The 27,822-nt window shown below is 53.3% G+C and overlaps 1 protein-coding gene across 1 annotated transcript; it reads right to left on the reverse strand.

The window, feature by feature from the left end:
• Positions 1-305: 305 nt before the first annotated feature.
• On the reverse strand, positions 306-26,327 carry POLE (DNA polymerase epsilon, catalytic subunit). The gene is given in 49 exon segments (XM_030460646.1): positions 306-606; positions 807-896; positions 992-1,117; positions 1,369-1,569; positions 1,746-1,939; positions 2,043-2,174; positions 2,291-2,480; positions 2,597-2,729; positions 3,394-3,519; positions 3,794-3,967; positions 4,443-4,647; positions 5,227-5,447; positions 5,599-5,822; positions 6,237-6,413; positions 7,212-7,318; positions 7,394-7,547; positions 7,947-8,087; positions 8,407-8,550; positions 8,996-9,205; positions 9,500-9,718; positions 9,800-9,922; positions 9,994-10,074; positions 10,252-10,354; positions 10,618-10,832; positions 11,184-11,378; positions 12,834-12,992; positions 13,483-13,627; positions 13,851-13,943; positions 14,326-14,474; positions 15,352-15,497; positions 16,113-16,200; positions 16,202-16,260; positions 16,352-16,454; positions 16,832-16,960; positions 17,648-17,755; positions 18,775-18,987; positions 19,847-19,960; positions 20,582-20,714; positions 21,466-21,585; positions 22,136-22,221; positions 22,484-22,594; positions 22,996-23,103; positions 23,383-23,463; positions 23,724-23,865; positions 24,634-24,788; positions 25,382-25,474; positions 25,620-25,664; positions 25,749-25,829; positions 26,091-26,327. Coding segments are annotated over 49 exon segments (6,897 nt in total). The 3' UTR covers positions 306-492.
• Between the last annotated feature and the right edge of the window lie 1,495 nt (positions 26,328-27,822).

Below are 27,822 nucleotides of genomic sequence, written 5' to 3' on the forward strand. Positions count from 1 at the left end.
CCCAGGAGCAGGGAGCTGCTGCTGCTGCATTAGGGGCAGACCATGGCCCTGGAGCTGGCAGAGCTGGGGTGCACTCCCTGGCCCCAGGGAGCAGATAGGGACAAGTCCTTGGGTCCTTCCTGCCCAGCAAGGACACAGGTCACCCCCCCCCACACAAACTGGAGACATGTCACATGCCCCTTCTACTACCCCCCTCCCCAAAACAACACCTGTCTTCTACAATCCATTTATTTATAGAAATTCCACATTAAAAGCACACCTGGGGCCAGCACTGACCTATGGAGCACAGCTCCGGGACCTGGTGGCCCCAGCCCCCCAATGCCAGGAAGCCCCATCCCTGACAGGGCTTTTGCTGTCCTTCCCTTGCTGTTGAAGGTGTGCCCAGCTTCTCTGGGGTCTGTCTCAGGGCCAGTGGGATCCATGACCAGCCTCCCATGGATGGGAGCAGCGTGGTGAGTGGCAGGATGCAGGCAGGAGGAGCAGCCCACCACCTCATTGCTGGAGCAGGGGGGTGGTGTGCAGGAGCCACTCGATAGTTTCCAGGAGGTAGGCCATGCCATAGTGCCGGGCAATGTTCTGGAAGACCTTGATGTGCTCCATGAAGGTCTGGGGAAAAGGGGGCAGGAAGGGAAGGAGGCTGCTCAGCACCCTTGAGGTAGCTGGGCAGGACTGGTGTGGCAGCACAGCAGCTTCCAGGGAACAAACAGAGAAGAAGTAGCGGAGGAGCAGGGCAGCACAGAGGTGTTTGCCCTCTCTCTGGTAGCTGCTGGCACAGGGCTGGGCTAGGCAGGAGGGTGCAGCCCTACCTGTGAGGAGATGGTGAGGGTGAAGTTTCCAGCACAGCTGCAGTACACAGGCATGTGGGTCTCCTTCACACTGTGACACTTCTTGCACACCTGGGGGCCAAGGAGTTTTAGGTGGGCCAGAAGACAAGACCAAGTCCTCTGACAGGGGTGGAGTGGACAGGAGGATTGGGCAGCCCCACACTCACCAGGTCCTGCAGCACGAAGGCCATCAGCTTCTTCTGTAGGGCTTCCACCAGTGCTGCTTCAATGGCATCAGAGTCGTACTGGGCCTGGCAGTTGGAGCAGACCCAGATGGGCAGCACTGACGCATCCTAAGGGCAAAAAGGGGGGAGGTGATCACTAGCAACCAAGCACTGGGATGGTGTAACTGGTTTCTGGAGAGGACAGAGCATCACCCAAGGCCGAGGGATGCTCAGACCTGTCACAAGAAAGCTGCCTTTAGGTGAGGTTGATTACCAGCAGAGCCACAAAGCAAAGGGGCTGAGGGAGAAGACAATGCAACTGACTGGCCTCCAGCACTGCCATGATGGGGCCTCTGGTGTCCCCAGGAAAGAGACCACACCTGGGAGAGGGCAGGGTCCTTGCACAAGTCCAGGTCCCTGCAGAAGTTGCAGTTCCTGCAGATGACTTCTGGGAGCACATAGGAGCGGCAAGGGTCCTGAAACTGGGCTGCTTCTGAGAACTCCCCCACCTCAATGAGGCGCAGCAGGTCCCGGCGCAGTTTGTTCACTTGGTTGGTTATGTTTTTATCCAGGGAGAGGACCTATGGGAATAAGAGGGTGTTCTCACGAGGACAGCAAATATCCTCATATGGATGCAGGGCAAAACAAACTAGTTCTAGGTCACTCCTGGAGGAATGGAACAGCAGACATGAACAAGGGCCAGAACTGGAGTCCTGTCTCAAAACCTTCAGGAAAGTGGCCTGCCCACCCAGCTGACCTTGCAAACGTATTTGATGAACTCAAGAGCTGGGTTGTTGAGGGGCAAGTAGGAGCCAGGCAGCACTGGGAACATGTCTGAAGGCTCAGTGGTATTACGAGAACTAGACACCTTCTTCTGAATCTTCTGGGTGATGGTGAAGAAGCTCTGGGTGAGCTCATTGGCCACATAGTCCTGAGAGAAGGTGATCATGCCTAGAGAGATGAAGCAGAGAGCACTTGAGCCATATGGAGGCATATGGGGACAGCAAGGTGGGTGACTGCCTGCATGAGGGCTGCCCTGTGGCTCAGCACTCACCTGGCATGGCCCCCATCTCTCCCAGTGCCTCCTGGGTCACCTGGGTGGTGCTCCTCCTCTTGATGGGGGTGCTCCCAGGAGAACTGCGCCGAAGCTCCTCCTTCATGCTGTGGTACACAGCCACAATGTAGGCTGGGGAGAGACAGGCAAGACTTCAGCTCCAGCTGGCACCAGCAGATGCCCCACTGTGGGCTCTCCTGGGCACCAGGGAGGCACAAGCAACTTCATCTCCTCCTGGGACAGCTCACCTGACACAATCATAAGGAAGTAGCTCTGGCAGGAAGCAGCCTGGGGCAGGAACTGAGCAATGTTCCAGTTGTTCTCCAGCAGCTCCTCCATGTTTGGCTCCCCTTCCTCCTCTTCTTCCCCTGCTGCTGCCTCCTCCTCTTCTTCCTCGCTGTTATCCTCCTCCAACACTTGCCTCTTGCTGGTGTCCTGCTGGAGGACCCAGCAATATTGCAGCAGTTCCTTGTGCCCAGCCAATATCACCCTGCTCGCCCCATCCCCCAGAAGCCTCCCTGCTCTTGGGGAATTGAGCACTTCTCATCTCTTACCTCCCCATAGTGAATGCGAGAATCCACTTTTCCTTTGATACCTCCATAATTTGCTGGATCCATCCAGAGCAGGAACTCCCAGCAGCGGGAGAAGGAGATGGTCAGAGAGTGGAAAATCTCCTTGGAGTGGATGCTGAAGGGAAGAGATTGCAGTCACCAGAGCATCAGCATAATTCCTAGTTCAAAGCCTTCTCTGTGGGATGCCATGGGGACGAAGTGGTGCTGGTTAGGAGAGAGGGTGCCCCTCTCTCATCCAGCCACTGGAAGGGGCCCCATGGGAGCAATGTTCCCTGTGGTTGTGCTGAGGTGCCCGTACGTGGCTGGGATGCCAAGAGCCAGCAAGGGGATGAGGTGCTTGGCACTTTGGGTTTTCCTGAAGGGAAGTAATCCTGCCCCTGTACTTGGCCCTGGTGAGGTCCCACCTTGAGTACTGTGTTCAGTTTTGGGCCCCTCAATACAAAAAGGACATTGAGTTGTTGAAGCAAGTCCAAAGAAGGGCAACAAAGCTGGTGAAGGGTTTGAAAAATATCCCTTATGAGGAGTGACTGAGGGAGTTGGGGCTGTATAGTCTGTGGAAACACAGGCTGAAGAGAGACCTTATCACTCTTTACAGATGCCTGAAAGGAGGTTGTAGAGAGAGTGGGGTTGGTCTCTTCTCACTGGTGACAGATGACAGGACAAGGGGAAATGGTTTCAAGTTGCATCAGGGGAGATTTAGGTTGGATATCAGGAGAAACTTCTTTACAGAAAGGGTTGTTAAGCACTGGAACAGGCTCCCCAGGGAGTCCCCACCCCACCTGTTGATGATGTACTCCATGTAGCTGATGGCATCCTCGATGCGCCGCTTCTTGGTGCACAGAATGATGCGGTTAAAGTTGGCATAAACCACCGAGGAGCCCAGGCGCTTGAACTCGGCCACCAGCCTGCAGGCAAGGCACAGGAGAGGGAGTCAGCAAGCAGAAAGCCAAAGTCCAAGGAGCAGATGTGATTCGTAAAGGACATGATGATCCAGCACAGCCAGGAGCCAAGCATGTTGGCCACACCACGCAAGGGAACAGTTCGGGAGGTCCAACATACTGGCTGCCTCTGGAGGCTGGGGCAGAGGAGTGACTGTGGGTGCCAACAGCATCCTGTGCACCAATGCCATGCCTGTCCCCTCCCTAGTCAACAGCCTGGCATGCTTTGGGTGTCACTTACTGCAGGAAAAGCTTCTTCATCATGTTGTGTAGTGTGCGGTGCAGCGCTGGGTCGTAGAGCAGAGAGGAAGGGGAGCGGAGCCAGCGGTAGAAGTGAATGACCTGGTTGTCTGCATAGACATTGTGATACTGCGTGATCTCCTTCACCCAGCTCACCACCATGCTCTTCAGGATCCTGCCAGGAAGCAGAGAACAGCATCACGCCTCCAGACACATGCAACCCCTTCCCCTTTCCATACAGACACATGTTTTCAGCTCTGCTGGAAGACAGAGCAAAAACTGTGTCAGAGCAGATGTGTGAGCCCTCAGCACAGAAGCCACATGGTACATGTGCCTCTGTAACCTGGTGGACCAGGAAGAAAGGAGAAACAGGAAAGGGCAAAGTCTTCAACAATATGCATGAATCTGCTAGGTGCACCACCATGCAGTTCTGAGCCCTGGACCTTCAAGATTGTTGAAGATGTTTGCCCTATGCTCAAGACCTGAATTTTTGTTCAGGTCTCTGTATTTATGTTTATTTATGTTCCAAGCCCCATTGCTGCCACAAGTCTGGCCAGGGCTAAAGTCAGGAGGGAATGAGAGGTAGGTCCCATCTCAGGACCTGGATGGAGACCAGATGCTCTATCTCCCACTGGCTCCTAGAGAAATACCTGAAAGTGTTAGAGCAGAGGGCAGTTTCGTCATAGCTGGCCGGGATGTTGGCAGCCTGGTTCCCTGTCACCATGTCTTCTAGGGATGCCTGCTGAATCACATCAAAGCTGATGCTCATACTGGAACCTCCTTCCATGTCGTTGATGTGGTGGGACTGTAAGACTGTGTTTACAGCCAGGCTTTGGATGTCCAGCTCCAGACACACTAACAGCAAAGACAATCTCTCAGCAGGCAGGCAGGACAAAGGACCAACAGAGCCACTCCCCTCCCCCCACCTTCTGACAGGAGCACCTTTCAGTTGTAAGGGTGATCTACAGGTGTTGTTACACTGAGTGGGGGAGATGCTTTCACAGGCATGACTGTGTCTTGACCAGCACTTTGTCTTCCAAGAAGACTTAGACCTACTAATCCTTTGGGGACCACCAGTTTTTCAGAAGAACTGACTGCCACTCTGAGAAAGACCTGTCCTAGGGTCAGCAGGGATGACCATTTGAGCTGCCTTTGGGTTGAAACACTGCAGGCCCTCTGAGTGCTGATGTCAGGGGCACGAATTGGAAAAGAATCTGCATTTGAATGCCTGGAGACATTGCAGGTCAGACCTCTCTTTCTCAGGACGTGCCCCTTGCACACATCTTGCCCAGATGGCTGCTGAAATGCCTAAGCTGCTGGTGACTATTGTCACCACAGAGACTCTTGGGAGACCACACCCATCCCTCTACAGGTCTTGCAGAGCAGGATCCAACTCTGCCCTCATTCAGTGTTGCCACCCTTCTCCCTCCTCACCGGTGGAATAGCAGCCAGGGTTGTTTATCTCCACAGAGGCCCTTTCATCAAACTCCATCACCAGACGGTTGTCATCAGCCTCCTTACCCCCCAGGTCTGGGCGGGCAGTGGGTGAGAGCCACAGCAAGTGGTTGTGGCGATGGAGGTGGCGTGAGAAGAAGAGGTCAGAACCAAAGGTGGAGATGTCATCTGGGAGGTTCCCAATAGGGATGTGGTAGTACCTGGGGCACAGAGAGGTGAATGGTTGCTGGGGTGAGTACAGCTGCAGAGAAGACAGGGACCCTGGGGCCTGTCCCCTTGAGGGACAAGGAAGCCTCCCATGGACCCATCAAGAGCATGGCAGCCCTGGGGATGTGCAGTCATTCCAGGCACCTGCTCATCTCAAAAGCTTGGGAGAGGCAGGTGTCCAGGTTGAGGTAGGAGCGGATCATACGGCGGGCAGCATGGCGCTGCCAGTCCAGGACTGAGTAGCTGATGTCATCTACCAGCCGGATGGGGACCAAGGGGAACTCTTCAATGATTGGGATCCCATTTGCCAGCTGTTTCAGGTCCCAGTTAGACTGCACAGCCACCAGTGTGGGGCCCCGGCGCTCATCCTGTGGGAAAGAGAAGAGGACATGTCCTAGAGCACCTCTCCAGCACATGTCTCTGCTCAGCAGGAAACCAGCAGTGCTGGATGCCTCATCCCCACAGCCGGTCACCATGATGAGGACACCACACCCCAGCACTCTTGAAGAACCCACCTCTGTGCAATGAGCTCTTCAGCTGAGCACAGGGATAGGGGACACGCTGAGGTGGCCTCAGTACTGGTACTGCCCTAGGCAAACCACCCCAAGCAAGGCAAAGCTCTGGAGCAACACCCATTTCTACCCTTGATTTCCAGGCCAGTAGCTACATTCAGGCACTGTGGAAACTGGTGGCACCCACCAGTGCCTTCTACAGCACCCTCCCTTTACCTGATACCTGCATGACAAGGTCCTGCAGGGATCTTCCTGGCAACTTCACCTCACCTTGTAGCCCAGCAGCAGTCTCTGGATGGCTCTGTAGACTGCCTTGGGGTCAGTCTCAGCCCGCACCTCAAAGGTGTGCTTGTCCGGAGGCAGCAGCTCCTTGCCCACCTTTTCCAGCAGGGCTTTGTGCTCTGCTGAGAAGAGGGTGGTGAGATTTGGCATCTGGTTGCTGCGGACCTGCACGCAAGGTAAACTGGGTTAGAGCCAAGGGAAAAGGGGCCATGGGCTGTGGGGTCTCAGGGGGGCTCTCCTCTTCACACATTGCAAGATGCCTCCCACCAAGCCCTGCAGAAATGCAACAGGGATGTGCAGAGAAACCTCTTGCTGCCAGATCCCCATCACAGCATCACAGAATGGTTTGGGTTGAAGGAGCCTTTAAAGGTCACGTAGTCCAACCCCCCTGCAGCAAGCAAGGACATCTTCAACTACATCAGGTTGTTTACAGCCCCATCAAGCTTCATTCCAAAAGTGTTTCCAGGGATGGGGCATGTAACACTTCTCTGGGAAACCTGGGCCAGTGTTTCACCACTCTCATTGCAATAAATTTATTTCTTATCTCTAGTCTGAATCTCCCCTCTTTCAATTTAAAACCATCATGCCTGGTTCTATCATCACAGGCTCTGTTAAAAAAACCCCATATTTCCTATAGATTCCCTTGAAGGACTGAAAGGCCACAATAAGGTCTCCTTTCAGACTTCTGTTCTCCAGGCTGACCAACACCCAGTCTCTGTCTGGCTCCAGAGCAGAGTTGCTCCAGCCCTAAGAGCATTTCTGTGGCCTCCTCTGGACTCACTCCAACAGCTCTGTGTCCTTCTTCTGTTGGGGACCCCAGAGCACTGCACAGGAGTCTCACCAGAGTGGAGGAGAGGGGGATCTACTGGTCATGCTGCTTTTGATGCCACCCAGGAGATGGTTGGGCTTTAAGTGCACATTGCCAGCTTGTGCCCAGCTTTTCATCCCTCAGTCTCACCTTACCTTGTCCAGCACAAAGACAGCAGCTTTGCGCTGAGAGGGGATGAAGAGGCCCAAGAGTGCCTTGCTGCCCTGGGAGCTGTGGTATAGGTAGATGTGGCGAATACTCCCTAGGGACAGAGCACAGAGTATCAGTGGTGCTCAGTCCTGGGTGCCCTCCCAGCCCCTTTCCCAGGGTTCTTTACCTGGCTCTAGATAATTGAACTGGGCCAGTGAGCGCATCTCCAGGTGCTCAATGTCAAAGGTTTCAGCCTCTCGCCCTGCCAGGTGCCTGACCAGCTGCCTGCTGACCATGCACACACAGCCCAGGCGGATTAGGGCACGGAGGAGAAGCGGCACCTGCAGTGATGGGCAGAGATGTGGAACAATGTTCTGCTACCAAGCTTCCCTTGGGGGCTCTAGATTTAGAACAACCCAGCTTAAAATCCACAGGTAGGACATCTCTAAGGTGCTTTCGATAGAAGTTTGGTATCATCACCCTGGCTGGTGCTGGAGATACAGGACAAATGTCTTAATTACCCTGTGTTCCCATCTAGCCCCAGATCTCACCATCAAGGGCAGCAACTGATACTTTTGAGAATGTGTGGAGCAGAATCTGGGCTATCCTTCAGCTCAGCAACTTGTGGTCTCACCAAACTGCTGGATTTTGAAGTGCCAGGTGTCCTCCTGTGCCACTGGTATTCAGCCTCACAAGCCACCATGCAGCAATCCTTAAAAATGGGTACCCAGAGGAGTTACCTGCGTCTCATACACTCCCTCGATGTCCGGAGCGGAGAGGTCTGCATTGATTTCATTGATGTGCTCTAGGTACATGTCTTCAGGGACAGAGTATTCATACAGGTTGTAAACTAAGTTAGAGCGGGGCAGGATCCTGTTCACCTGCCGAGGAAAGGGACAGGCTCAGGGACACGTCACTGTATGCAGTATTGCTGCCAGTAGCTGGGGCACTTCCAGGGGCTGCAAGGAGCTGGGCTCTTGCTCCTAACTGAATCAGTGGTTTCTCCTCATTCACATTACAAATTCCTGTAACAGAAAACCTATTTGCTGGGCAAGGCTGGGATTAGCAGAGGAACTGGAAGAGGGACAGCCCTAGAATGGGAGGGAGACCCTGCAAGGCAGTATCTGCTTGCAGCAGAACTGAAACACCTCATCTCAACACAAGCAGCTGTTTCTGCTTCCAGAACGGGCAGATCCTCACCCTCCTGTAGGCTGTTCCCTCCTCTGGCTTTGGGACACGCTGGTTGACATAGAAGACCCTGGGTATGCTCAGTCTGATGCAGTGCAGGTCGCTCCCGATCAGTGCCCACAGCCTGAACAGCCCGGGCTGGTTGGTCTCAGCAATCTGCAAGACATAGGGATCCAAAGTTAGTGTGAGCAGCAGGGATCCACCCTGTTACCAGTGATTACATCTAAGCTGCAGAGCTCACTTTGGGTCTGTACAGAATCACAGAATCCGTTTGGGTGGAAAAAATCCTTAAAAGAATCCAGTCCAACCATTAACCCAACCATTAACCCTGCCAAGGCCACCACTGGACCATGTCTCTTAGCACATGGAACAGGCTGCCCAGAGAGATTGTGGAATCTCCTTCTCTCAAGACTTTCAAGACCCATCTGGATGTGTTGCTGTGTGACCAGCCTTGGGTAATGCTGCTTTGGCAGGGGGCTTGGAATCTATGATCTCCATAGGCCCTTTCCAACACCTAACATTCTATGATTTGAGCACAGACAGTGTAAATGTGAGTCTCCTGCCCTGGGTCACCCTCAGTGGCATGTCCCTTCCCCAGTACCTGCACGATCTGCCAGGGCAAATCCAGGATGCTGCGGGCAGTCCTGCGCAGGTAGGCGCTCAGCCCTTTGGAGAGGGTGTCCCGGACCACTCCTCCACCTGCTGTCACCTCCCCGTCCTCCAGACGTCGCCTTTTCCGCCGCTCCCGCCGCTGCCGAGCCTGCAGCTCCCACTTCTTCTGGTGGTAGCGCAGCCAGACCAGCTGCTCCTCCTGCAGGGGTGGACATCAGCCCAGACATAAAAGCCAGCCCAGACATTGCCCAGCCCTCCATCCCCCAGCCCCACACCACCTTCCTGCCACAGCTGTGAAGCCACCACCACCCCCTTTTCTCCATCAGCAGTTGTATGTCTCCATCTCCTGGTTGTATTTCCCCATGTAGCCCAGAGCCACGGCCATGCAGAGGGCTTCAGGAGATCCATGGCTCACTCCTGGCACCACCCAAGCTGCTTGGGTGGGTGTAAGAGTGCAGCCCTGGCCATCTCCCGCCCAGTCTGCTTCACCTACCTTGGTGGTGCCCAGGGGTGGAGGTGGACCCAGGATCTCTCTCCAGGACTGAGACAGCTCCACATCCTGGGATATCTGTTGGCTCTCCTCTGCCACAGGGACTCGCTTCCGCTTGTTTGTGATGGGAACCAGTGGCTGAAGGATTTTGGCAGCCCCAAAGTCCTCTATGTCGCCAATCTGTGAGCTGGGAGTGCCCCCCAGGGGCTGGTTGGTGAGGACCTGTGGGAGGAAGGACAGGAGGACATGGGTTGCAGAAGAGCCCCACTAGCCCAGGCAGCACCTTACCCTCACCCTCTTTACCTGTCTCTTGCCTTCTGAAGTGAAGAGCTCATTGATTTTCTTCTGTTTGTACACATCATTCTTCTCCAGCAGCTTCTTGTGGAGCCAGTCTGGGTGCCGGACCCGCGGCACTGGGTTCTTCACCTGGAGAAGATCTTCAAATCACACCAAATCCCCCAACCACATCCCTCCTTCTGCCCACTACTACCCTCTACCTGCTGCAGGGCTGCAGGAATGGTGATAATCTTCTGGATGGTGCTGCCCAGCCTCTCAATGTAGTAGTCCCAGTCCAGGATCTGTGAAGAGGGCAGAGCAGAGAATGCAGAGGAAAGCTGAGCAGGTGGCCACAGATGCAAGATTAAGCATCTCATTGCAACTCCTGTCCCCAGCACCCTGCTTTGCAAGGACCTGTTGCCCAGGTCGTGCTTCCAAATGCATGAGCTCTTGTCCTGGAGCAGGGCTGACCCACTCACCGCACGGATGTTGAAGTCCTGCAGTGAGGGGCTCTTCAACCATTTTCGGAGGTAGTGTTTGCGCACACTGGGCTCAGCTTGGAAGATTGCAAGGGGGATGGCCCTGGAGAAAGCAGGGAAGCACTTACACACCTGGAGCAAGATCCTGGCAGCACATGATCCTCTTCAAGCCTGCAGAGACCTTCCAGGGTTCTTCTCCCACCACACAGCAGTTGCATGGTGTTACCCATTGGTACTCTTGCCCACAGTCTGAGGCAGAGGACAGGTGACCACTTGACCACACCACACCAGCTCCTGCTCCCCTGCCCATCCCCTCCTGGTTGCCCCCACACTGTCAAAAGCCCTGGCCCGTCAAGATGAGGTTACCTTTCAGTGACTGGAGACCCCTCTGGTTTCTTGGAAATGATGAATCGGCAGCTCAGCCCGGCATCCTTCACCATCTGGTCCCCCAGGAACTCTGCCAGGCGCTTGGCAGTGCTGATGGAGGTGGACTTCTGCTCCCCATAGTCTTCCAGCTTGCGTGACATGGACCGGTTCTCTGAGATGAGCTCAAATAGCTCTGAATCTGGCATGTTGGCAGCCTGAAAGGGAGGGAAAAAAACCCAAAGCTAGTAAGAGCCTCATGGCTAAACCTTGCTGCTGTCAGATACAGGGAGCTCCTGCACCCAGCTTGGTGGGGCTCTTTACAGGGAGCCTGGGAACTGCTCCCTGTTGCAGATGCCAACATGACCAGCTGCTGCTCCCTCAGCTGCTCCTCCTAAGACTTCTGCTCCAAATCCTTCATCAGCTTTGTGAAGTGACCATCGTGATGGAAGTGGCCACCTCAGACCACCTACTCGGTACACGCGAAGTCCACCTTACCCAGTGCCCCACCAGCTCTGACACTTCTCTGGCTCCACCTGGGGAGCACAGACATGCTGAGATGCACTTACCTTGCTGTAGAGCACATCCAGCCAGTAATCAGCCACCTTGGCCACAGAAGCATAGACTTCCTCCAGGGTGCTGCCTTTCAGAAAGGCTTCAAACACAGAGGACTGGAATATCTTCACCAGCTGCAGTTCTCCCCGGCGCTTCACCTCAAATCCCTTCAATTCAGCCAGGGACCCGTCCTCATTGAACACTGCATACCTAGGAGACAGCGTGGGCAAAACCTGGTCTGTGCCAAAGGACATATCCTCTCCTAACCCATCCTGCCAGGGCACTTCTCCCCATGACACCAGCCAGTGTGTTCAGAGCCATGGTGCTCAATGCTAGGATGATCTCGGAACATCTACCAACAGTTTCCACTTGGTCTCCAAAGGCACCTGCCCCAGCTCATCCACACTGACTAGGAGAATGATCTTGATTGCACCCAGGCAAAGGGTGGGAGGCGAGAGCCCAGGTGGGGAAATAGAGGAAAGTATTAGACAGAGGTTTGGAGATACGAAGGAAATTTTGTCAGCTCAGATTTTGGAAAAGGGGTTCAGAGGAAACTGGATGTAGCCATGAAACAACTACAGGAACACTTGCCTTTTCTCTTGCATTTTTTTGCATTACACAGCCCTGCCAATTATTTGAATGTATCAAGAAAAACCATATGGGATCATCAGTTAAGAGAAGAGAGGGGATACTTGAACCTACATCACTTGGTCATCTGCTTTCCCATCTAACCACATTCCTGTGGTCACAGCCTTCTCTTCCTCCACTGAGGATGATGCCTGTCAGTCACCTCCAGGCTGTTTTGGTTGGAGAAGTGACTGAGAAAGAAATGCACCTGATTACATCCCAAAACTGCAAGAAACCAAGAAGCCCTGAGATAAGAGTTTTAGGAGCAGAGCCCACTTAGTGCTTGGCACCACCTTGACTCCTGTGCAGGCACCCATTGCTTGCAGAAAGGCACTGAGACAGTGGGTGCTGGTGCTCATCCAATGGGGAACTAAACACAAAGGAACACAGACCTGCAAGGAAAGAGGGTGCTCAGGTCTGTGGGCAGCCCTCTATGCCAATCAGGGAGATGGTGCCTGGTCACTAAGTTGGAACTATGTTGTTTTGCTGTTATCTTCTAAGAATTGTTGCCATAGAATTATTGGAGGCAAATGAATAATTGGATTCAAAGATGATTCCAATTCCTGAAAGGGGACTACAGGAAAACTGGAGAGGGTTTTCTTACAAAGACATGGAATGATAGGACAAGGGGTAATGGCATCAAGCTGAGAGACAGATTTATGTTAAACATTAGGAGAAAATTCTTTGCTGTGAGGGTAGTGAGACCCTGGCCCAGGTTGCCCAGAGAAGCTGTGGCTCACCCATCTCTGGCAAGTGTCCAGAACCAGGTTGAATGGGGTTTGGAGCAAACTGGTCTGGTGGGAGATGTCCCTGCCCATGGCAGGGAGTTGGGACCGGATGAGCTTTAAAGTCCCTTCCCACGCAACCCATTGCATGATTCTGTGATCTGGTGTCAGGCACCTGCCACCTAAAGCCAGTAAATCAAGAGTGCTGACAGCTCCAGGGTCAAGGACCAATATGCCCCCACACACATGAAGGAAGAGACCCTCAGTCTGTTACCTGGGTAAGTGACAGTATTTGGGTCCTTGAATTCTCACCCTTTTCTTCAGCTTCTTCCCTCCTTCCTTGGAAGCTGGGAGGATCATGGCCAGGTATGGTCCATCCACTTCAAAAAAGATGCTGTTCTCTGAGCGTGTGATGTAGGTGAGGGAGGCTGGGTCCTGCAGCTCCTGGTACTGGTCATTTGTGAAGCCTTCCTATGGGCACAGACCCAAGAGAGCAGCTTCATACCACAGCCAGGCTGGTTATACCAGGAGGGCACATCCCACCCAAAGAGATCATTGAGCAACCCTCCGAAAGCTACAGCAACGATTTTGGACTCAAAATCAGAACATTTGATCCACTGGTTCAGAAGAGAAATGTTTTGGACCCTAAAATGTTATTCTTTTGTCTTTAAAAAGGTGGAGCAAGCAGAGAATGGGTCTGGCCATAGCTCTAGTCTGGGTTCCCCCAAGTGCCCAGGTGAGCAGTCACACACCCCAGCCCCTCACACCTCCCTCCTCTTGCTGCAGGGATTTTGGATGCTCTCAGGGCAGAGAGAAACTCTGCAGCAAGCAAGGCCATCAGCCCCTATATCCTGCCCACACCACAGGGAGCAGAGGTGGATGAGAGGTCTTCCTCCCTTCTCAATCCTTCACTTGCTTTTTCCCAGCCTGCAGAGCAGGCCTGGATGGGTGCACATCTCACCTTCACCAGGATGTTAAGCATGGCACCTGGGTAGGAGATTGTCACTTTTGGCTTCTTGGCATTGGTTGACTTGATGACAAAGTTCTCTGGGAAGCTGTTGGGGAGGACACACCAAATCCCATCAGTATCCAGTTCCAGAGGTCTCCTAAGGAAACGAGGAAGGTCAGTGTCAGGTGGGTGAGCTCTGTGTCCCCCAGAAAGGCAGAGGCAGCCTTGTGGCATCCACTCACCAGTCCCTTCTGCAAAACAAGCCCTCAAAATATAAAAGAATAACCCCAGCAGTGTCTGAAATTTGACTTTTCAACACTAACTGCTGAAAGCTCCAGTGTTTAACATAACCTTTCTTCCACAGCTCAGTACATACTCACCCAATCTGCTCAATCAGCTCCCTGGCCTGGGTGATGATATTGGCTCCAGTGAAGCAGACAATGCCAGCCATTTCCATGGAGTACCAGCGAGCTCTGTGAGCAGAGGAATCAAAAGCATGAAGTGCTCCTTCCCAAACCCAGCTATGGAGAGGGTGGGAGGACCTCCAGAGGGTTAAGAGCAAGAAACACATCTTGGTAGATAGTTCTCCTTGTCCTAGTTATGAAGATTCAGAAAAGCTGGAACTCCACTAACAGACAAGATTCCCCTCACTTATGCCCAACACTTTTTGTCTAGTAGGAGTCTCCAGGATGAAAAGTCATTGCTAGGAGTAAGAGGAGAGTGTTACAGGCTGCACCCATCTTCAACCTGGTGCTTCCAAAGCAGCTGAAACAAGTGACAGCCTCCCTAGGACGATCCCAGTATCCCAGGGTCCTCTCTGGAGGACTCCAAGCACTGCTGGGGGGGAATACTCACCCCTTCCGCATGACATAGCCATAGAAGGAGTTGAGGATGCATTTGTGGGCCAGCTGCAGGGAGTCATACAGGATTTCCATGTTCTTGCAGCGCTTCACTTCAGAGGCATCTCCTGTCTCCACTGCTGCAGACAGCTTCTTCTTCCACACCTGCAAGCCACAGGCAGAGTCAGGACAATCCCCCATATCACTATTGGTGGTATCCAACTTGTTCCCATGCCAGTAAAGCACTGCAGTCCAGTATAACATCACAACGCTAGGAGAGCAGCTTTGCCAAAGACCAGCAGCATGAGCTAAACGTTCCTCTTTCTTTGGCAGCAGAGCAGGAGTTGGCCAGAGGCACCTAGGAGGGACCTGCAGCACCAGCCATAACACTGAAGGTGTCAATCAGTGCTGCCTGCCTGCAGCAGCTGTGCTGCACCACGTGTACAGGCAAGAGCTCAATGCCTGCAGCAACCCATGACATCTGGGTGAACAGCAGAACCACCCATGAAGAAAAAGACTTGAGGCTGTGATTCATGGTGTAAGAGGCAGCTGGGAGTAACTGCAAAGCCAACAGCTTGTCATTTAACTCTGCCAGAAGTAGAGTCCCAGGGCTCTGTCATTGTCTCCAACACATCCAAGAATTAATGTGCCCTGGTCTCCTTTAGCACAAGCCTTGACCAGCAGAGAAATAAAATGTCTTCCTGGAGTCAACCATTCCCTAAACCGAGAACTGGACCTTGCTTCTCAGGTTGTCTCCACGTAGGAAGAACACCCCAGGCTCAACTCAATCAGATCAGATATGTCAGAACAGAGACTGGCTGGGAATTTGCTAAACCCAGGGGAAACAAGAGATGCAGCTTTGGTTCCAACAGCAGCACAGAGGCACTAAGTGCTGCTGTTGCAGCCGTTGAAGCAGCTACAGCTGTCAAGAGCTTCACAAGGTCCTTCTTGAACAGGAAGGAGCAGTTCTTTAGGACTCAGGTTTTCAGTGAGATGAGAGATACCCAGCAAGACATATTAAGCCAGAAACTGAGCTCAGTACCTTGTGCAGCCCCTTAAACTCGTAGCGGCGGTCCCTGAAAGCTCGCACCGTGTCCACATAGAAAGAGTTTTCTCTCTGGCAGATGGTGGTGACTCTCTCCTCCACCTTGGTGACATGGATCTTCTTGTATGCCTTGCGGCAGTAATCTAGTCAAGGAAAGAAGCAGAGGGAGCTTCTCAGGGATGGGTGCCCTGCTGTGGACAGAGGAATGGGCACACTATGGACAAGGAGACATCTAAGCATCGGGCCCAGGTGAGCAGAGACAGTCCTGCTGCAAAAGGGGTGAGGATACAAGCACGGAGAGAAGCAGCACCTTGTCATGGAGATGCAGGGACAGGTGGGGGGGAATAAATTATGACACACATACAGCACATCCACAAACCCTGACTCTGCTCCCAGCCAGCTGGATGGTCCTGCTGAACAGCAGCACTCTAAATGATTAGGTAATGTCATGTTTCGATTATTTAATTAACGCCTTCCGAAAAATGGAGCTTTTCATAGGTTTCAGCTCAGATCCATGGCTCTCCAGACAAAAGGAGAAACACTGACCTGGCCATCAGTGCCTGGCACCTCTTCAGGAAGCACACAGCAATCTGCTGGAATCCTGAAGAAGGTCTCCCAAAGCATGGGATGACACCAGGCCCAGTCTGAACCAACCCCACAGTCATATGAAAGGTAATTAGTGGTGACCACTCACAGTCTGGGTCACAAAACACCACTCCAGATGATGATGTGGATTTAGCTTTTTTGGGTTTTTTTACCTGCCAGCCGTTTTTTCTCATACTTGGCTTGTTCTTCCCGGGAGAGCTCATGGAAGGCCCGGGGTGCTCCCTCAGGGGACAGGGGGGGGGAATTTCTCTGACTCCAGCTGCTGCTGGATGCGGTGGTACTCGCTGCGGCTGGCGGGCACTGTGGGGCAGAGCAGCCATCAGTTTCCCAGAGAAGCAGGAATCCACCTCCATCCTGGGGGGCTGGGCTGCACGGTGCCATCTGTACTTACTGAACTCTCCTCTCCACTGCCACGTCATCCGGCGCTGGCAGTTGGCACCCGGCTTATTGAAGTCACAGGCAGCACATGTGGCCTCATCCACCATGGCTGAGGGCTGGACACAATCAGAGACACACACGGGTTAGAGGGGACAGGTTTTCAGACCACAGTTGATGCCAGACAAAGTGCTGGGGGGGCACAAGAACTTAAGTGTGAACAGTGAAAATGGGACTTTGTGAGTTCTCCTTTACAGAGCCTTTTGGAAACACAATCCCCTCCAAAACAGTATCTGGTTTCTTGGAAAAACCCCAGGTAAAGTTGTAGCTCAGCCTCTGCAGACCTGGTGTCCTTAGCAGCTCAGCTGAATTCCACATCCAGCCTTTCCTGATCCCTGCCCTGAGTTCAGCCCTTGCTGTTAAGGGGATCAAATCAGAGGTACCACCAAGATTAACTGAAAGACAAAGGAAGAGAGAAAAGGATGATGTTACTCACCTGCAACCTGTTGGTCAGAATGATGTTGGGATACATGGCCCCCACATCCAGATGGTAGATAAGGGGACACTCAATTCTGTTTGGAACATCCTTCAGGGAATTGAGCTTGACCTTGATTTCATCACAGACCTGTGGAGAGACAAAATAGTGAATCCTGGACAGGAAGGAGCTAATGAGTCAAACACTTGTATAATTTCGTCCTTTCTCCTGCACCTGCCACTGACTCTGGGAAAGGATTTAAAGGATCAAAGGAGAAGAAACAGGGACTCCTCAACCACCAAAACTGTAGGTTTTGTTTTGGACCTCCCAGGTAGGCTTTATCTTTAGGGGCATGTGGAAGATAACAGCAGCTTCTTCCTGAAGGTTACTTGATCAAGGACCTTTTCAATGAAAACCAGTTAATGGGGACAACAGCAGACATTCCTAACTGATGATGCCCTTCAAGAAACTGTAGACTTGGTTTTGGGGAGGGGGGTGACCAATACTTTGTAGCCAGTAAGAAGCAGGGAACAAGAAGAACATGAGTATATGGGATATCTGATGGGTCTGTCTTCTCACTAAATCCTTCCCCAGCTCAGAGTTTTGTTTCTGATTGAATCTGCAAAGGGGAAAGCAGGATCTCTGTCCCTCAGCTGGAGCAGGGATCCTGAATCCCAGGGCTGGGTTCCAGCAGCCAGGAAGGGGCTACTTGTAACACCCCTGAACCCCATCTGCTCTGCAGATGCCCAATCCCAAAATGGGATTATTGGTCTCTCTCCACAAAGTGAACCTCAAGAGGCACTTGCAAGGCACCCCAGCCTGGCAGCTCAGCCCTACCTCCTGGAAGTTGGTGACCTGCTCCAATGGCAATCCCTCCTCCTCCTCAATGGCGTGTCGCAGAGTCTTCTCCACATGCTGCACCAAGAAGTCAAAGGCAGCTGGGTTCTGCAGGGCAGGGGACAGCACTGAGCCCAAGGACAGCCACTCCCAGGCCAGCAGCTCCTGTCCCTGACAGACCCAGGGAGCTCTCAGCACGGCCCAGCAGCACATGTGGAGACACGGGCAGGGTCTCCAAGGACACCAAGTCAGGAAAAAAAGCAATGAAGGGAAAAAACCACTTTGTTTGGTAGCGTAGCACCTGTCATGGTCATCTGAGATCTGGTACAAGGGCCTAAGAATTCAGACTGAGCCCAGACTCCTTTATACACCTGGTGAGTGCTCCCCCATGATCAATCACTAGATTGGGATATCCACCTCTGGGAGCAGAGGAGGCTGAGAGGAGACCACCTGGGTTCCTGCAACTGCTTGAGAGGAGGCTGGAGCAGCCAGGGGTGGGGGTCAGCCTCTGTTCCCAGGAAACAAGTGATAGAACAGAGGAAACAACCTCCAATTGGCAAGGGGAGGTTTTGATTTGAGCTTGGGAACAATATCTTCCTGAAAAGGGTTGTCAGGCTTTGGCCCGGTGGAGTCCCCATCCCTGGAGGGGTTTCAAAGCTGTGGAGATGTGGTGCTGAGGGACATGGATTAGTGGTGGCTTTGGCAGTGCTGGGTTAATGGTTGGACTCATTGACCTCAAAGGTTTTTTCCAAACAGAATGATTTGATGATTCTATGAAAATGTCCCACACTCAGTGCACTGCATCACATGGCAGAGTGAAGACACCTCTGAGAACTTAAACGTCTGTGAGCACAATGCAGGCATGAGGCAGGGCAGGGGACAGATGATGGAGAGAGTAGTGTGAACTAGAAACAGGTTCACAGACACCCAGGGAGGGTTCAGAAGCAGCTCAGTAAGGCTGGGAGCAGCACAGAGGACAGGACTGTTAGGGACAGAAGGTCAGCTCCATGTAGCTTTAGGTGCTCAAGGTCTCCTGCAGTTTGATGGGCACTGCCCAGCCAGGACACAGAGCAGATGTTAACACCAGCAGAGGGTCACTCCTCACAGCCACCCTGCTGCCCCTTTACCATTTTGAAGCGGCACGGGATGTCACTGCGGAAGACTCCTGATTCCAAGGCTTCCACATGGCCTCCCACGTAGGTCTCCGAGTCCAGCACGTGGCCATCTTCTGTAAGCTTGTTGAACTCCTGCTCCTGCTTGTTGGGGAAGATTATGTTTGCATGATAGGCCTGAACCATCAGCAGTGCCTCGCACAGTGTCCCAGATCCTTTTCTTAACACCTGCCAAAGAGATATCAAAGCTGGTTTTACACTCAAAAAGAGCAGATTTACATGAGCTATAAGGAAGAAATTCTTTGCTGTGAGAGTGGTGATGCCATGGCCCAGGCTGCCCAGAGAAGCTGTGGCAGCTCCATCCTTGGAAGTGTTCAAGGCCAGGATGGATGGGGCTTGGAGCAACCTGGTCTACTGAAAAATGTCCCTGCCCAGTTTAGGAGGATTGGACTAGATAATTTTGAAGGTCCTTTCCAACCCAAACCATCCTGTGATTCATCAACAAATGCTGTACCAGTGCTGGTAGGATCTCTCTGGTCTTACAGCTGCATCATTGACCCAGCAGCTTCAGCTGGTGACAGACATTACCACAGCACAGGCCACACTTCAGAGCATAGCAAGGAAGATGGGAGCAAGTTAGAAACCAACACTGACTCCTTTGTGCTGGCTGGGAGGAGAGTAGGCTATGGACAGGGCACAGATCTCCAAGACCTGTGCTGCCATCCTCTCCTGACACTACTCCCCTGTCAAGCGCCTTGTAAGATAAAACAGGCAGGGACAGAGGGACATTTCCACATACAGTTCCCAGCTGAGCTGGCAGGAGACCCAGCTTTGCATGACCATGACTACAAGCACTGCTGACTGATCATGGAGCATCAGCCATGCTTTCCTGCTCCTGTCCTGTCCTACCAACCCTCAGGTCTCTTGTTCTTAACACCTCTCTTGGATAACTCCAGGGCCGTGAAAAGAAAGGAGTTGCCTTCAACTCCCCACTCCCTAACATGGATGGAGAAGTGAGAACCAGGTCTGTAGCCAGAGTGTCCCTGAGCATGGGAGACAAAAATCACTATTTCAGGAGTGCACCTACCTCATCAGGCTCCATTGGAATGATGGTGCACAAGGCAAAAATGAAAGGGTGCACATACTTCATGTACATGTAATAGGTAGCAACTGCGTCCGACACTGAATAGGTGGCCAGGGTCTGTCAGGGAAGGGTGAGAGACAAATCAGTCCCAAGCACAGATGATAGCGCAGCTCAGCGACAATAATCTTTCACTGCTCCCTGCTGGGCACACTCTATTCAGCAGGAAGAAAGGCAAGGTGGATTTCTCTGTATCATGGGCTGCGGGGAAGAAGCTGTTCACTTTCAAGGACATCCTGCTCTAGTGATATGCTCTGAATGAGAAGAAATGGGGAGGATGAGGTCACAGCACTGATTCTGTCCCCATCTGGGACCTAGGAGGTGGTTTGGCAGAAATCCCCTTCCCATGACACCTGGAACACCAAGCCTATTCTTTGTCCCTCAAGCAAGTCATGGCTCTTAGGTGGTACCTTCCACCTCACACTGATGTAAATAAATCCAGAAAATACACAGTGTAATGCCAGTGCCAGAACAGCTGCAAAGAAATCCTGTCCTGTTTCCCCATGGCTCAAACACTTCTAAGCACTGGCAACCTGGGGAAACAAATTGAGCTACTTTCTCAAAACCCACTGCATTAAGCAAAAACATTCTGTGACACACTAACTCAAGGATTCAATCATGCTGCAGCAGCTCTAGGCTTGTTTTCCAGTTGCTCAGAGATACAGCACAGGGAGGCAATACCTGAGGCTCCTCCATAGCCATCCGGCACATCTCTTCAGGGTCCAGCTCCACTGGGTCATAACCCAGTTTTGCTTTAGCTGCTGCTTTCAGATTGTGACTTCCCACTGGGAGGTAACTGTCTCTCTTCACCCACCTGGATGGAATCACAAAAATACCACTTGGTGCAGAGAAACCAGCCCTGCCCTTCATAAAGGGGCTTGAGCTTGTGAAGGTGACCTCTCCCCAAGAGCAGCTGAGAGCTGAGCACTCACATGCAGTGGAGGCTGCCCAGCTTTAGGTATCCTGTATCTCTAACAATGCTATTAAATCCCAGCCAGGACAAACCCCACTGTCCACACCATTACCACTGCTCAGTTACCCCCTTCCAACTCCCATTGTAGCTTTAAGATAAATATTTAATCACTGGAGGAGGTGGCAGCACCAGGACTGCAAGGACAGCCCAGCCACTTCCCAACATCCAGATACCATTTGAGGAGAGGAAATCCACATAAAAACCCCAGATTGTCTCTCTCCCATGCATGCCCATGTAATTTCTTCTTCTATCTGTGCCAGGAGGCTGTTGGGTTAGGATATGGTCCTTTCCTCATTCCAATAGCCCACCCTTTCTTTGCTGCCCCATATCAGACCTCCAATGGCCAAGGACAAGCACCAGTGGGCTGAAGGGGGAGAGACCCAGGAGCCCTCCCTGGGGAAGTCTGTCAGCTTCAGGGGCATGCAAAGCACCCAGGGGAGGCAAAGAAATGGGCTGTCACACCAGCCTCAGGGGGTGGATGCATGGAAGCTTCAACAGTCAGGAGAAGGACGGTATTCAAATACAACTGTAGATATTTTAAATAAATTCAGGAGATAAAGACATAGGTATATGGTAAAGGGATAGTTGGTACCTCAGACAGTCCATGTGGATGCACTGGGATGCTTTGTACTCTCCCTGGCTGTCCTTCTGAAACCCAATTTCCTGATACATGTTAATTCCATGAGCTGCTGCTCTTGCTTCCACAAAGGGCCTGGGGAAAGAGGGATGATGAGAAGGAGCAGAACAGCCATTTCCCTTCCCCTCACTTCTGACAATGGTTTTACAACTGCTTCCTTACAAACTACCTAAATTGTTCTTGTGATTTCTGTGATGCCTGGACACAGGGAGAACTTGAAGGACAGAATCCTAGTCTGGCCCAGGAGGCAAAGATGCCTGCTTAAACCTTGCCCCAGGAGGTAGAGGCACATGGTCCCTTTCTCCTTGCTTCCCCAGGGCTTACCTGTGCCCCTCTCCCTGCTATCCCCCAGCCCTCTTCTGAGCCTCTCCCTGCTCTCCAAAACTAGGCTGACACACACACCAACATCAGCACACTGGCAGGGGTTTAAAGCAGCTCCACCAAGCAGCCAGGACTCTAAAGAAGCACTTCCCAGTCAACAACTACAGGATTTGGCAAGGTGTTCAAGCTGGCCAGACAATCAGCACAAATCACACAGTCACCATGTGTGAGCTATGGAAGGACCTGACTGTGCCCCACAGCTCAGGTGACACCTTGCCAGCTTAATTTTCATTCCTAATCTTACCAGTCAAAGAAGTCTCCATTGTATGTGACAATGATGGTGGGTTTGGTCTCCTGGACATGTTCAAACCACCTCTGAATTAAATGAGCCTAGGATGAAACGGAAGGATAGAAAAGATACCTGTTTAAAGTAACCTCACCACCTCCACAGAGAACTGCTGGATACCATATGGTTTACTCCACCCTTCCCCTCTCCCCACCCAGCCCATACCTGACCTCTCTTATTACCCAGCAGTAAAGCAGGACCAGCCCCACTGGACCCACCATGGAGAGGCAGCTGAACCAGCTATCAGCTCTCTGGCCAACAAGAGCCCCAGGCAGGTAAAAAGTCTACTGGGCAGAACTGACTTACTTCATCTGGTTCATTAAAGACACAAAAGGGACCCTCATACTCCGGCTTGGGAGTAAACTCAAAGTCTTCAATATCTTCGGAAACGATCTCCCTGTTTGTGATCAGGTAGCCCTAGGGAGGTGACATGGAGGCTGTTAGGAGGATTGGGCTTGCAGAAGACTTGAAAATGCTATCCATGTGGTGGCACGTTCTCCTTTTGAAAGCCAAAGCTTCTATCAAGAGGGAACAAGTGTTTGGGAGTCATCTGCTGAACCATTGCTGGCCATCAGCTAAGAAGGCCACCAGGAGACAACATGGGCCAGCAGAGTTGTTCCTGTGCTCTCCGGGTTACTGCTGCTTCCACAGAGGAGCTTCAGCAACCTAGGCTGGATGCTGAGTTCAAGGCCACAGCCCCACACCAAGACACCAAGCAGCCAGGCAAGCCTGGAGTGAGCAAGGCTGAAGGCAAAGTGATGCCCTGCTCCCTCGCTTCCCTATGGGAGCAGGGAGGAAACCACTCTACTGTCCCTTACCTGCCCATCAATCATGTAGGAGATCATCATGATCTGGTCTGTCTCTGCATCAGGGAACTTCAGAGGGAGTTTGGTAGTTTCAATGTCAAAGGCAAGAACGACAGGATCCTGAGCAGGATCAGATTCATCAGAAAACATTCCAAAGTAGACCCCAAATTAGAGAGCAAATCCCATTAAGACCAGTGCTAGCCCAGCAAGTGAACCCGACCCACCCCAGTAATCATTTCATTGCTTTATCAATCCTAAAATTGTGACACAAGCCCAGAAACAAAGTGCTCTCCCTGTGCACCATGGCGTGACACCAGGAACAGATCAGAACCCAAGTCCTGGGGCCAACAGCCCGGCTGCACTCCGGGACAGACAGACACCTGCCCGACCAACACTCACCGGACGCTCCACGAGGTCTTCTCGTCGGGTGATTTCGGGGGGGTAGGTGCTACCCCTGTACCGCACGTTGTACCAGTGAGCCTGTGGGGAGAGGGCAGGCAGGGCTGGGGACAGAGTTCTACCAGTTACATGCAGCCCAGAAGAAAGTCTGAAGCTGTGGCTGTGTGTCAGTCATTTAACTTTTCTGCCTGTTGTTCACTCAGGAGAAGGCCCAGCATTCTGGGACTGAGCTTTACAACAAGAACTCAGTCATCACCAACACCTTTGCAAGGATTCTGGGAAAGAAAACTCTCCCAGCAGTGGGGAGTGGAGCTCTTCCAGCTTTGCCAGTCCTTACTCACCACATGGATCTTCAGGTCGATGGAGAGGCGAACATGGTAGGGCACATCATACTCTCGCATGTCCACAATGTTGTCCATCTGGCTGGCAACCTTCCTGGAGGGCCCTTCCTCCTCTGTGCTGAGGCTGCCTCCGCTCAGGGCACTGCTGAGAGCAAAGCCAAGCAGCTGCCTCATCTGGGTGCATCCCTGGGCATGGACAGCCCTGTGGCACTGGGGACAGCCCAAGGGACAGGAGGCAACAGGAATGCTTCCCCAGCACACAACACCCACAGTGCCTTCTCCTGTCTGCTTTGGTCACTGGTCTGGACAAACCCCACCTGTGTCTGTGCAATGAACAGTACAGTAACGAGTCTGTGGATAATGAGGCAACCTGGGAAGACAGTGAACTGGGACCACATGCCCTCCAGGTGAGCTAGAAGTGCTTGCATCACTTTGTTGTCTCTCTAAAGTACCAACTGCAACCCAAGGTCAGGGCCAAGAAACCAGAGAGAGGAGTTTTCCATGAGTATAACGCTGCATATTCCATGTGTATATTCTGACTTTACAAAACAAAGTGTTGTTGGATTTGGTTTTCTTTCTGTCTGCAACTATTTAACCCACCTGGTAAACAAGAATCTGACTTTTTATACCCATTAAATACATCAGATTTTTCTCCCTCCTTTAGTCACAGCTAGAAGGAGTGTTGCCCAGGTCCTCTCAGCATTCTTTCCCAGGGGACAGGGAATTGATCTGATGGGCAGGCAGAGGTACCCAGCCCAGAGGAACCACCTTGAAGATGGGTGGCAGAGAGGCCTAGCTGGAGTCAGACCCCAGGTGAGACAAGACCTCTCTGAGGACAGCTAAAAAATAAGCAAGGGAGGCTAATTGTTAACACAAGGAACTGACTGGATGCTCCATGGAGAGTCCCCACCTTGCCAGCATGGCTGTGTAGACATCGCTCGCCTGGTCTCGCTCCCTGTTTTTCCTCACAGCAGGAGAGATCTCTTTCCGCACCTTCACCAACTCATCCACCGTGTAGAAGGACAGCTTAATGTAGTTCCTCTTCAGGCCCACTAAGTGGTTTGGCTGCAAAGCAGTGCAGAAGGCAGACTAGACTGATGCAGATGGAAGAACTGGCTAAAAAGGAAGCATCGGTGTGTGGAAGTGCCAAGCACCAGTGGGGGTGCTTTGGTGGGCAGGACAAGGGGGAAGAGGGCAAGAGCTGCACACAGAACCACAAAACTGTTCTGATTGGAAAAGGCCTTTAAGACTATTGAGTTCAACCCCCAAAGCAAGAGCACAGCCAGTGCTGCTGCCTGTGCAGGCAGGACAAGGAGTGGGATCCACCCTGGGAAGAGGAAGATGAGCAGGTCAAACATAAGCAGCATCCCCCTCTCACAGTTCCCTCTCTTCTTCCAATCATTCTTTAATTCTGGCAGTTACATGCCTTGAACATGCTGTAAGACAGCTGATGGACTTGAGGAACATCAGTCATTACTAACAATAAGCAATCAGCTATAACTAATGTGTTTCTGACAGGCACCACAAGCAGCATGGGGAGATGGGAGTCAAACCTGCATTTTCCACTCACTGCTAAGTCCCTTCCTCCTTCCCTAGAGCTGTGCAAGGTCCAAACCCAGCTTGCTATGCAAGCACACAGAGGGAAAAGGAATACAAACCAGGTCTAAGTCTTCTTTAGGGACAGTCTCAAGCTTCGCAATCTTCCCTTGGAATTTCTTGGAGAGGAAGGAGGACACTTCTCGCTCACAGCCCTGCCAAGAGACCCTGGAGCTGAGCAGTGTGGCTCTGTCCCTTGGGAGACTCCCTGAAAGCAGGATGCTCAGGAGGTCTCATGCTCCCCAGGGACCTGCTGCCCCCTTCCCTGGGGACCTCAGCCCTCCCAGGGACCTCTCTCACCTTCTGGGTGGCAATGTAGAAGTAGGGCTTGTAGGGCAGAGCCACCTAGGAAGAGAGAGCAGATGGGTGACAAGGGCGGGTCCCCTCGTGTGACCCTGAGCCCTGCCAGGGCTTCCCCCGGGCACCCACCTTGAAGCGGCTCCCGTCCTCCTGGATGAAGTAATAATCCACAGCGCTCACCGACCGCCGGTCCTCGTCCAGCACCTCCGTCTGCCAGAGACCACCAAGGACTCAGTGAGGTTTCCCTGAGACCCACGAGGCTTTTCCGTGGGACCCTCCCAAAGCCCTAGAGGGGGTCACTCGTGACAGGCCCCACGGGCCCTATCGGAAGCTTTCCCGTCGGACTCCCACCCTCTCCCTGGGCCCGATCCGGAGTCTCTCAGACGGACACCCCCAGGCACAGCCTCTATCGGGGCTCACTCCATGGGACCATCCCAGACCTCCTGGCTAGTTTGCCGGTCCGGTCCCTACCGGGTGCATGTTGATGAGCCAGCCCGTCCTCTCGCCGGGCTCCGCCGGCCGCACGAAACCGAACAGCTCATCCAGCCGGTCCGTGCGCAGCGATCGCTCCAGCCGCTTGAGAGAGGAGAGCGCAGGGCCATCGTCCCTGCCAGCTCCTGCACCCTCAGCCGCCGATTCCTGGTACCCGCCCGCCCTCCGTCCCCCGGCCCGAGCCCCTTCGGAGTCTCCCCCGGCCCGCAGCCGCATCCCGGCACCCGGCGCCTTCCCGCCCTGCGCCTCTTCCCGCGAGAGCCGAAGCCCCGCCCCTCTGCGGCAGCACCAATCACAGAGCAGACCCGCCTCCGCCTCCGCGCTCCCACCAATCAGAAGGCAGAGCCCTGCCCCGCCCCCAGCGACAGCGGGCGGGGCTGAGCTGCGGAACGGCGGGGACGGGGGGGCATGGAGGGCGGCAGTGGGCACGGGGGGATGCGGGGGGCGGCAGTGGGCACGGGGGGATGCGGGGGGCGGCTGTGGGGACGGGGGGATGCGGGGGGCGGCTGTGGGGCAGGGGGACTGTGGCGGGACGGAGGGAGCTGAACGGCACCGGGCAGCTGCGCGAAGACAGCGGCTTGAAGCCCCCGAATCCCCCCTGGTTTTCTTCCCCCCTGGTCCAAGGCAGTGCCCGAAATAGTCGTGCGGGCAGTGCTGGTGTCAGTCCGCAGAGCCCCGGGCCACACTCCAGGGGATGGTGATGATGGGGACATTCGCTGCCCAACAGCTCTGCGGCATCTAAAGGTCAGGGAGGCCTCGCAGCCGTCCCGCAGGGGTAGGGCTGCTCTCACTGTCCCTGCCCAGCCCCATGGCTGCAGAGAGGGCATGCTCTGCCCATGGCGGGCAGAGATACATCTCCAGCTGCTCCCAGGACAGCGCAGCCCTACAGAGGGGCTGGGATCGCCTCAGCTCTTCCCTGCACTGATGCTCTCGGATCCAGGAGGGAAGGTCCTGTTTGACTAACCTGATCTCCTTCTGTGATAAGGTGACCCACTTATTGGATAAGGGAAGGGCTGTAGATGTCTACTGTGACTTTAGCAAGGCCTTTGACAGTTACCCGTGGCATTCTCTTGGAGGTTCTGGCTGCTCGTGACTTGGATGTGCACACACTTCAGTGGATAAAAATCTGGTTGGATGGACAAGTGCAAAGAGTTGTGGTCAGTGGTGTTAAATCCAGCGGGTGTCCAGTCACGAGTGGTGTGGCCACTTTAACAGCTTCACTGATGATTCGTATGAAGGAATACAGTGCACCATCAGTAAACTTGCAGGTGACACTAAGCTGGGAGGAAGTGTTGACCTGCCTGAGGATTGGAAGGCTCTGCAGAGGGGTCTAGACAGGCTCGATGGATGGGCCAGGGCCAATTGTATGAGTTTCATCAAGGCCAAATGTCAGGTCCTGCACTTGGGCCACAACAACCCACAGCAGCTCTACAGCCCTGGGGAGGACTGGCTGGAGAGCTGCCCAGCACAGAGGGACCTGGGGCTGCTGATTGACAGCTAAACATGAGCCAGCAGTGTGCCCAGGTGGCCAACAAGGCAAACAACACCCTGGTCTGTATCAGGAACAGTGTTGTCACCAGGACCAGGGAGGGGATCCTACCCCTGTACTCAGCCCTGGTGAGGCTGCACCTCGAGTGCTGTGTTGCAGTTTTAGGCACCACAGTGCAGGAAGGACATGGAGGTGCTGGAGAGGGTGCAGAGAAGGGCAGCT

Source organism: Calypte anna, chromosome 15 (genome assembly GCF_003957555.1).
Source record: "Calypte anna isolate BGI_N300 chromosome 15, bCalAnn1_v1.p, whole genome shotgun sequence".
Taxonomy (NCBI): domain Eukaryota; kingdom Metazoa; phylum Chordata; class Aves; order Apodiformes; family Trochilidae; genus Calypte; species Calypte anna.